At 42.8% G+C, this 11,547-nt stretch overlaps 1 protein-coding gene and 1 long non-coding RNA gene across 3 annotated transcripts in view; both read right to left on the minus strand.

The window, feature by feature from the left end:
* glra1 (glycine receptor, alpha 1) overlaps positions 1–11,547 on the minus strand; it is a 152,606-nt gene that overhangs the window by 56,350 nt on the left and 84,709 nt on the right. Inside the window, exon 5 of the mRNA XM_042228878.1 lies at positions 11,294–11,376. Within this exon, the coding sequence (XP_042084812.1) occupies positions 11,294–11,376 (83 nt within the window). The remainder of the gene's footprint in view (positions 1–11,293; positions 11,377–11,547) is intronic.
* On the minus strand, positions 1,025–4,993 carry LOC121815907. Of its 2 annotated transcripts, none has more exons than XR_006055468.1 (3): positions 4,865–4,993; positions 1,875–1,963; positions 1,025–1,578 (listed from the first exon to the last, which is right to left on the minus strand). It is a non-coding gene; the product is annotated as an uncharacterized LOC121815907 (long non-coding RNA). The 2 variants fall into 2 exon arrangements; XR_006055467.1 differs by lacking the exon at positions 4,865–4,993 and adding an exon at positions 2,125–2,175.

Below are 11,547 nucleotides of genomic sequence, written 5' to 3' on the forward strand. Positions count from 1 at the left end.
TGCATTATTGTAGTGTCTGCCTTACAATACAAAGCGCTTTGAGGCGACTGTTGTTGTGATTTGGTGCTGTATAAATAAAATTGAATTGAACTCGTCTGAGCCACTCAGGTTCCCCGGACAGAATCAGCGATCCACTAATGCGATGGGACATCTTCATAGGCTGCATACCCATGATCCTTTGCTCTGCACAGCCAGAACAACCCAAACAAATACAGAATCTTTTTTCTTTCTCTTATCTAATTCAGGGTCGATGGCAGGGCTAACACAGAGAGAACTATTCATCAATATCAATGATTACTTAAACATTTCAGTTTCCATGAGAACAACGGGATAAAACCATCTCAGAGCTGGGCTGTGATGCTGATATTATAAGCAAACAGATCTTTTTATTCTCCTCCTGTTGCCTCAGAATCCATTTTCTGTTCATGCACTGATAGATTTTTTTTACATATTCAGGTGATCTTCTCGGTTCCAACTCAAAGCTTTTGGAAAAGCAAATAATTGTATTTAATCAGCAGGAGGTTAACTGATCGCTATCCCAGCTTTCCTGAGACGTTACGCCAAACAGCTGCATTCTGATACTCTCTCTCCGTTGCTCGGTGAAATACCGAGCTTAGCTCAGCGGGAGCACCGCTAATGATTTCGGTTACCAGCTGCAGGTAAAATGTGCTTCTCTGAGCTACCTTAACATCAAACTGCTGTAATGCTGTGTGCATAGGAAATGTGATGAAGTTGACTTGGATATTTTCAGTTTTGAGGACCAAACCCGCCTCAAGCTTCAGGTTGAATTTTATGGTTTCTCACTCCTCCTCGCTACGCGTCAGCCTTCCTCGGTCTCTTTGTCTGGTTCCTCCTCCTTCTTTCTGTTTGTCTCTGGTTCAGGAAGGAGGGGGTGATATCTCACAATTTACTGAGAGAGATATTCTAAAATCATGTAAACAGGAGAAATGTGCAGAAATCTTGCATGAGTCAGAGACAGGTCTTCACTTTTATTTTATTCTGTGAAATATGGAATTAAGTGGACTGAAAGTTTGTTTTCCTTGTGCTATGAAGCCCTCAGTGAAAGGACAACACTGTAGGCAGCAGAGCTAGTTTGAAATGACGGGGGGGTTGGATTTAAATATTTTGTCTGGTTTCATAACCAGAAAACTGTGAAATTAAAAAGCATCATGTGCAAAAATATAAAGAGGGAAATACTAAATAGGAAAAGATAAACAGGAAGAGAACGTTGAATCGACACAACGCCGATCGTGCACGTGGACAAGACGTCAGGTAATGTTTTTTACAGCGCACATGAAAACATGAGGAGGTGACCCAAAGTGCTTTTCAGTCATCGAGCATCAAACAAAATAAACAGACACAGACAGTGACAGCACTGAGCAGGCAGCGAGAGAAACACGAAATCACGAAGCCAAAAAATCAAATACAACGAAATCCCGAAGAAGAGAAACCACAGAGGAGCTGCTGGAGACGATAGAGGACGGGGGCGGCTGCCGCGCTCCGTTTCTCCCTCCAGGTCCTCCAAGCGTGGCTGAAAACCATCTGTCCGGTCCACACAGCGAGCCCACGATCCTTACACTCCAGAAAAAACACCAAATATAAAAATATAAATCTGTATTATCTGCATGAGCCAGCAGCCTAAAATAGAAAAGCATACATAGCTATAATAATAATAATGATAACTTAGATTAAACAGAAACATTAGAGGTTGAAGAGTATGTGAGGTGTGAGGGGGCGCATTGATGGGGCATCGTGGAGCTGAGGGTGGAGGAATCACAATTCAGCGTTTGTATTTTGGGTCCAAATGATAAAGAAGAACGATCAGAATGACAAACAAATTCCTCCGTATAATAACTGAATAATCATTTACGTACCTTTACTTCTATGTCAGACAGTATATCAGAATCCAGCTGCCCTTTACTGCTGTTCTCACCGAAGCAACACAAAGACCGTGAGTCACAATCTGAGGGACACATAATTCAACAAAAACACAAACGTGACAGGTCCATTTCTGTGTGTGTGTGTGTGTGTGTGTGTGTGTGTGTGTGTGTGTGTGTGTGTGTGTGTGTGTGCTGTGTGTGTGTAGCAGGCTGATTTTAGTTTCCATTCAGAGGCATCACTCACACAGAGGTTGACATCTGCTGTCGACACTCAGGAGATGAATGATCCTCCTCCAGACGACACACAACTCTGCACACACCCACACACACACCCACACACACACACACACGCACTCTTCCTCATACACACACACAAAGACAATGAAGTGATGATAATCAACAGCTTTGGTACATGAATACATATCAGCTGTTTCCAGGATCTTTCCCAAATCACTGTAGATAAAAAAAAGTGGTTCAGCTGCAGTGTGGACATCAAATACTGATTGAATCATATTTCAGTAAACTGAAGTTAGAGTCTTTTTTAAAGTGAACTATTGATGAAAGACAGCAGAAAAAATTTACACCAGAATCAACATAACTTGCTGTTATAAACTGGCTGTGCTGGCAGGCAGAGAGTGGAGGATTCAGGAAACCGTGATGAACTTAAAAATGAGCATTTGTAGAGCAGGAAACCCAGAACAAGGAGGATCAGGGAAAACTCACACTCAGGAGGGACAACACACTGATCTCAGACAGCGAGGGCACAGGTGAGGTAAAGACAACACACAGAGAACAGCAGTCACCGAAATAAAACGGGAAGAGAGCCACGATACAGAGACAAGGCTAGAGGAACAGACTGAGAACACAGAGGAATGCAAGGACCTCCATAACGCCGTGCTTCTCAAATATTTCCTGTTACGCCCCCCTTAGGAAGAAGAAAACATTTCACGCCCCCCAACTCGCCCGCGACCATAAATAATATAATTTGTCTATAAAATAGTTAAAATAATATATAAAATAAGTCCATCTTTTAAAGATGTCCTTTTTTAAAGAAAAAAAAAGAAAGAAATATAGATTAACCTAAAACATAGTACATGCAGTAGTACTGCAACTATCTAAACTACTACTACATTTTAAAGTGCATTAATTTGTCTCAAATAAAATAAATCCTTATTTAAACTGTAAAACATTTTGACCAACTTGAACCAACTTTTATTCTGAAAAATAAAATTAAACAAAATCACTCAATAAATTTAAACTGATCAGCAACATTAACTATTCAAGTACAGATCCCCAAAACTCAAATTCAGCTCTTCTCAAATATACAAAGTCAGAGTGAAGCCGAGCGCTACAAACACTCCGTTACATTTCCTTGTCTTAGCTTTTGGGAGACTTTCGTTTGTCCCAGTATCTCCGTCTCATTGTCACTGTTAAATATTTTTTAAATATGGAATAACTGAAGCTGACAACTGAAAGCACCATAAGACACTTATGTCAAGCATCTTTATCAGGAAGTAAACACAACACATAACACAAAAGAAATAGTGGGAATATAACCCACAGCATAGAACCCTAATCCCAACATAACCCCAAATATAAAACTACAAAGACCTAGAACCCAAAAACTTGTTTCTTTTTAAGGAGGGTAGCATCGCTAATCTGCTGTAACTTATTTCTTTCTTCAATCACAAATTTAAATAAGCACACGTACTCGGGGTTGAGAGGAGGAAGACACACCAAGACACGGTGTGGGAGAGAGTCAGAGGTGATTAATAACTAATTCCTCCACTGTTTAATTTTTTTTAAACTGTATTTCAAACAGTTTGAAATTCTGAGTGCATTTAAAAGCGTCATACATCGTCCGCACAGTTAATGGATCGTCAGTATCAATATTTAATTCAAAGACTCAAAGAAAGCTTTAAGGACTAAAGATTAAACCCAGAGCACAGAGAAACAGCACTTCTCATACTCAGATTCACCTGAGTCCATTTTACTGGAGAGAGGCTCAGAGGGGCATTTCATGTTAGTACAGCAGAGACCAACAGCAGACTTCAACAATTATTCGGGCTTCCTTAAAAATTCTGAACAGATTTCCTGCCTCCATGAAGACGCTTTAGGTGAGCCAGCGTTTTAGCCACACCCCCAGTGGTTGGCGAGTAGTAAGGCTGAACGTGGCACTACCAAAACAATTAGCTAAAAAGCTCTGTGTGGAGCCTCTCTGCACCTGTGCAGCTCGCGTCTGCATTTTCACGTGAATTGCTCAAGGACAACATTCTGCCCCGCCCTCCCTCCTCTCTATCTCCTCTGTAACAATCTCTGCCTGCGCTCGCGTGCGTGCTGCCACGAGCGTGTGTTGGCGTGTGTTTGCGTCGCGTCTTCCCAATCAAGCATTAAGAGGGAATTAAGGTGTCATTGTTCCTCAGATTTATTAGCTGCAGTCTATTGTGACTCCAGGAGTTGCGTCGCGTCTTCCCAATCAAGCATTAAGAGGGAATTAAGGTGTCATTGTTCCTTATTAGCTGCAGTCTATTGTGACTCCAGGAGCGAGGGAGCTCCCCCCCTCCCTCCGTCCACTCCAGCACACACATAAAAAGCCCTGTTTGAAATACTAATTACACTTTCTGCTGCATTGCAGGGCACTTTGTTTCTGGCTAACGATACGTTCGTGGTACGCTTTCGTGAGGTAGCTGTTAATAGCCTAACGCCTGCAGAGTGGCTTCTCTCAGCCTTCACCTGGTTCTTAATTGACATCGACATGAAGAATCCCCGCCGTCAGGCTGTCCATATTCCACTTCGTCTCCTGCTGAAAGTGGCTCGGTACATCCGGTGTCTAAAACTGATGTTTTAACTTTACACATCTGTACAATCGTCTCACTTTCATTAGCTCTCCAGGTTCGTGCTCCTTGTTTTTCATTAAATGTTTTTGTATAAATTAAGTAATGCAACACACAAGCAAGCACCTCATATTATTTTTTCAGTACAACCTGAGATGTGTGGACACACAGCTTCATCTCATCCCGGGGGTGTCAATTAGTGCTGGCCTGGCTCATTGACCCAGCCCGTGTCCTTCCTGCTTTACAGCATCAGTAGAAGAACAGGGTTACTGTTGTTAAGGGGCGTGTTTTAAACCAAACTAACCGAAGCCTAACCAGGTATTGGACTTGTACCCAGCTCTATATATATTATTTTAACTATTTTATAGACAAATTATATTATTTATGGTCGCGGGCGAGTTGGGGGGCGTGAAATGTTTTCTTCTTCCTAAGGGGGGCGTAACAGGAAATATTTGAGAAGCACGGCGTTATGGAGGTCCTTGCATTCCTCTGTGTTCTCAGTCTGTTCCTCTAGCCTTGTCTCTGTATCGTGGCTCTCTTCCCGTTTTATTTCGGTGACTGCTGTTCTCTGTGTGTTGTCTTTACCTCACCTGTGCCCTCGCTGTCTGAGATCAGTGTGTTGTCCCTCCTGAGTGTGAGTTTTCCCTGATCCTCCTTGTTCTGGGTTTCCTGCTCTACAAATGCTCATTTTTAAGTTCATCACGGTTTCCTGAATCCTCCACTCTCTGCCTGCCAGCACAGCCAGTTTATAACAGCAAGTTATGTTGATTCTGGTGTAAATTTTTTCTGCTGTCTTTCATCAATAGTTCACTTTAAAAAAGACTCTAACTTCAGTTTACTGAAATATGATTCAATCAGTATTTGATGTCCACACTGCAGCTGAACCACTTTTTTTTATCTACAGTGATTTGGGAAAGATCCTGGAAACAGCTGATATGTATTCATGTACCAAAGCTGTTGATTATCATCACTTCATTGTCTTTGTGTGTGTGTATGAGGAAGAGTGCGTGTGTGTGTGTGTGTGGGTGTGTGTGTGGGTGTGTGCAGAGTTGTGTCAAGGCTTTTCGTCTGGAGGAGGATCATTCATCTCCTGACTGTCGACAGCAGATGTCAACCTCTGTGTGAGTGATGCCTCTGAATGGAAACTAATCAGCCTGCCTACGTGAACTGAGAAACTAATCAGCCTCGCTATCGACAACACAATCACTACAATCTGACCACAGCCCACACACACACATCTCCAACAAACACACCACACACACACACACACACACACAACACACAGAAATTGCGACCTGTCATCTTGTTATCATGGTTTTCAAGAGTCATATGTAATGTATTTTGAGATGCCCATTCGAGATTTGTCGCGTAGCTCAGACCCTTGTCCGATTGTTGTAGTGTCTTCAAAGGTGAGAACAGCAGTAAAGGCAGCTGGATTCTGATATACTGTCTGACATAGAAGTAAAGGTACGTAAATGATTATTCAGTTATTATACGGAGGAATTTGTTTGTCATTCTGATCGTTCTTCTTTATCATTTGGACCCAAAATACAAACGCTGAATTGTGATTCCTCCACCCTCAGCTCCACGATGCCCCATCAATGCGCCCCCTCACACCTCACATACTCTTCAACCTCTAATGTTTCTGTTTAATCTAAGTTATCATTATTATTATTATAGCTATGTATGCTTTTCTATTTTAGGCTGCTGGCTCATGCAGATAATACAGATTTATATTTTTATATTTGGTGTTTTTTCTGGAGTGTAAGGATCGTGGGCTCGCTGTGTGGACCGGACAGATGGTTTTCAGCCACGCTTGGAGGACCTGGAGGGAGAAACGGAGCGCGGCAGCCGCCCCCGTCCTCTATCGTCTCCAGCAGCTCCTCTGTGGTTTCTCTTCTTCGGGATTTCGTTGTATTTGATTTTTTGGCTTCGTGATTTCGTGTTTCTCTCGCTGCCTGCTCAGTGCTGTCACTGTCTGTGTCTGTTTATTTTGTTTGATGCTCGATGACTGAAAAGCACTTTGGGTCACCTCCTCATGTTTTCATGTGCGCTGTAAAAAACATTACCTGACGTCTTGTCCACGTGCACGATCGGCGTTGTGTCGATTCAACGTTCTCTTCCTGTTTATCTTTTCCTATTTAGTATTTCCCTCTTTATATTTTTGCACATGATGCTTTTTGGAGATCGGCGTCTACTCTCCCCACCTTCTGAGTGTTCTAGCTGCTTCACACGTCTCTATCCTTGGCTTCTTATTCTGCTTCCTTGATGGATTAAAAATATGATTCCATCTATTAGATTACTTTTCTTGCAACCTATCTCAATGTCTGTTATTAATTTCAACAGTCTCTTTGCTTGGTTATGAAAATCCAGAACCATAAACAATATTGTATAAATCCAACTCCCCTCTCGATCAATTTCAAACTAGCTCTGCTGCCTACAGTGTAGTCCTTTCACTGAGGGCTTCAGAGCACAAGGAAAACAAACTTTCAGTCCACTTATTTCCATATTTCACAGAATAAAATAAAAGTGAAGACCTGTCTCTGACTCATGCAAGATTTCTGCACATTTCTCCTGTTTACATGATTTTAGAATATCTCTCTCAGTAAATTGTGAGATATCACCCCCTCCTTCCTGAACCAGAGACAAACAGAAAGAAGGAGGAGGAACCAGACAAAGAGACCGAGGAAGGCTGACGCGTAGCGAGGAGGAGTGAGAAACCATAAAATTCAACCTGAAGCTTGAGGCGGGTTTGGTCCTCAAAACTGAAAATATCCAAGTCAACTTCATCACATTTCCTATGCACACAGCATTACAGCAGTTTGATGTTAAGGTAGCTCAGAGAAGCACATTTTACCTGCAGCTGGTAACCGAAATCATTAGCGGTGCTCCCGCTGAGCTAAGCTCGGTATTTCACCGAGCAACGGAGAGAGAGTATCAGAATGCAGCTGTTTGGCGTAACGTCTCAGGAAAGCTGGGATAGCGATCAGTTAACCTCCTGCTGATTAAATACAATTATTTGCTTTTCCAAAAGCTTTGAGTTGGAACCGAGAAGATCACCTGAATATGTAAAAAAAATCTATCAGTGCATGAACAGAAAATGGATTCTGAGGCAACAGGAGGAGAATCCTGCTGATTAAATACAATTATTTGCTTTTCCAAAAGCTTTGAGTTGGAACCGAGAAGATCACCTGAATATGTAAAAAAAATCTATCAGTGCATGAACAGAAAATGGATTCTGAGGCAACAGGAGGAGAATAAAAAGATCTGTTTGCTTATAATATCAGCATCACAGCCCAGCTCTGAGATGGTTTTATCCCGTTGTTCTCATGGAAACTGAAATGTTTAAGTAATCATTGATATTGATGAATAGTTCTCTCTGTGTTAGCCCTGCCATCGACCCTGAATTAGATAAGAGAAAGAAAAAAGATTCTGTATTTGTTTGGGTTGTTCTGGCTGTGCAGAGCAAAGGATCATGGGTATGCAGCCTATGAAGATGTCCCATCGCATTAGTGGATCGCTGATTCTGTCCGGGGAACCTGAGTGGCTCAGACGAGTTCAATTCAATTTTATTTATACAGCACCAAATCACAACAACAGTCGCCTCAAAGCGCTTTGTATTGTAAGGCAGACACTACAATAATGCATACAGAGAAAAACCCCACAATCATATGACCCCCTATGACGCGACAGGAAAGGAAAAACTCCCTTACAATAATGCATACAGAGAAAAACCCCACAATCATATGACCCCCTATTAGCAAGCACTTTGGCGACAGAGGAAAGGAAAAACTCCCTTTTAACAGGAAGAAAACTCAGAAGAATCCCCCCGCAGCCTACGCCTATGCAGCATAACTAAGGGAGGATTCAGGGTCACCTGATCCAGTCCTAACTACTGTATATGCTTTAGCAAAAAGAAAAGTCTTAAAAGTAGAGATAGTGTCTGTCTCCTTAATCCAAACTGGAAGCTGGTTCCACAGAACAAGGGCCTGAAAACTGAAGGCTCTCCCTCCTCTTCTACTTTTAAATACTCTAGGAACAACAAGTAAGCCTGCAGTGTGAGAGTGAAGAGCTCTAATGGGGTACTATAAGGTCATTAAGATAAGATGGCTTCACGCCACTACAGAGATGCTGCATGTATGCGGTCCTTTCTGGCTGCACACGTAGCTCCAGCACTTAAAAGCTCTGAAGCTATGACGAACAAAACCGCCTAGCAACAAAAATATCACAGTCAGACTGCAATATAATCACTGGTCTTACTAACCAGTTGTTCATTCACCCCCACCTCCTTACACACTTGCGCGAACGCAACTGGCCGCATAAAGCCAAGGCTGCTCACACGTCACATCTGTTTATCTGCTAACTCCAACCACCATCTTGATGAATATGCAGAGTAAATACCCACATCATCTAAAACTCGAGTATCTGAAGTACTCGCGGCTAGGCTTCTTCTCATGCGCTTCTCAGTACCATTCTTTCCTCAAGTATACTATTCTCTCTCACTCCTTTACAACAAGCAGTTAAAAAAAAGTCTTTGTGTTCCGATGCAACATTTGCACTTACTGCCACTCTTATGCTTTATTCTCCTTTCACCTGTTCTGGTTGCTAAACCTTGCCGCGTCCTTGCTACGAGTACTGCAGGCTCCTTCCTCTTCTCTTTCCAGATTCGCAGTACTGACTGGTATGTGTCATAGAGCCCCGTCGGCGGACCTGCACGGTCTCACACCTCTCTCGTACCCATATCGACTAGTATTAAGTCGACTCGGCGACCTGCACGGCCCCCTTCTTGTCCCATTCGAATATTAGGTCGTTCATGGTGTAGCCGACTGGAGGAGGGAGCAATGAGCGGGAGGTTAGGCTATTTCATCACTGCAGAGGTCAGTTCTCATCCTCTGAGGAGGAACTGGACCTCTCTGTATCTGGCAGGGGTGCAAAGTCACACCCTGCAGTTTTAGTGGTTAAAAGGCCAGTTCAGCACAACAATCACAATCTGTATTGGCAATAAAATCCACTGAAGTAGTGAGGGAGAAAGTCTGAGCTCAGTGTTTGGGAAACTTTAAAGGCTTCTGTATTTTCAATTAAAGAAGCAAAACAATGGAAAGAAGAAATAAAATGTAGGGAGAAGGCGAAGAAAGGAAAGCGAGAACAACGACACTGAGCAAGAATACTGACGGACCAGATGTGTAATCAACAAATTGCAATAAGAGGAGATATGTAACAGACTATATGCGAAAAAAAGATACCAAAATTAGCAGTCACTCTAGGAGCCGGCTTTTGAGTGACAGAGTTTTAAACGGATACCAGGTATCTTAGAGAGTTATTAACAACCAGCCCACACCTAGTCAGCAGCCTGAACCATGGACATCTTATGGACCCAAATGGATCTCATTGCACTATAACTTTGTCCAGACCATGCGCAAAACGAATGTATGCATCATGACCAAAGCAGTTTCTGTTGTGCCTGTAGTCATTGCGTGAAGTCTAGCTGTTTAGTCCGAGTGACCCGCCTGGCATCTTGTCCTGTTCTTACTGAGCGCCAGCAGTGCGACAACTGGTGGGTCGTCGCTGCTGGAAGCCCATCTGCTACCAAGGTTTAGCACAAAGAGAGATGCGTTATCGTGCGACAGTACTATTAGTGGTCTGTAAGCTGAGTGGTTATTGGCGCAGTTATTGTCATGCCCCTTTCCTATCTTAAAGAGCAGTCGTTACCATTCCCTCTCTGACCTTAGCGAGATCGTCATCTTCTCCTTATCCACAGAGCTTGCTGCTTGGTTCTGTTCATTTTCCTTCTGCACGTACTGCAGAGTTGGCCAATGAGTCTTCGCGTGCAGCCTTAAAAGATAAGATAGCGAAGACAACTCATAAACACTAACGCTAACACCATCGCCACATTCTTTCTCTCGAGTCCTATCTGATGTACTTCGCGGATATACACAATAGAAGTCAGTCAAGCATCGTCTCACGCTGCGCGCAGCTGCCTGCCTGTAGTGATTGTGAGCTGGATCTAATAATATTAGATGATGACCAGTTTCACTATTAACAGGTGTGGCGCCCTAATAAAGTGTCTGGCGGATGTGTATAATAAATACATCGTGGAGAAAAATCCATCAAATACAGCGAGTGAATTACTTTATGCCTTAAAACAGTTCAACTGGTGGTATCAATAATTATGATCTATGTTATAATGTTGATTATTTATAAACAACGGATATATAAAACAGGTGTGCCTTAAAGTGTCTGGGGAGTGTAAATATCAGTAATATATACAGAGAATTACTTTATGCAACTAACTGGTGGCTTAACTAGTAAATGTGTTATTTATAAACAGCGGTAAAAAGCGACTTTATGATGTTTTGGTGTCTGTTTCACAAACTCAGAGACGACTGCATTGTTCTGTCTTTGATTTACGATCACTGACTCTCTGCAGATGTACTTCACACTCGCTGCTGGGATTCCTCTCACGTCTGCTCAACAATAAGACCACAAGAAAAATCTATACCATATCTCTCACTCTGCCAGCTGCTGTTACTGATCGAATGATGTGTGTGTCTGTGTGTGTGTGTGTGTGTAATTACTCACAGCTCTCCAGCTGCATGATGCAGGTCTGGACGTCCATTGGAAAGTTCTTCAGATCCATGGGGCAGGCCAGGACCAGCGTTATTCTGCAAACACACACACACACACACACTTTTACAGTAAGAGGATTACCTCGGGTTTTATCAGATCGCCACATCGACACACACACAGACAGACACAGACACACACACACACACACACACACACACACGCACGCACACCACGCACACACACACACGCACGCACGCACACACACC

Source organism: Haplochromis burtoni, unplaced genomic scaffold, assembly GCF_018398535.1.
Source record: "Haplochromis burtoni strain Fernald_Lab_line unplaced genomic scaffold, NCSU_Asbu1 Contig_361, whole genome shotgun sequence".
NCBI classification, from domain to species: Eukaryota; Metazoa; Chordata; class Actinopteri; order Cichliformes; family Cichlidae; genus Haplochromis; species Haplochromis burtoni.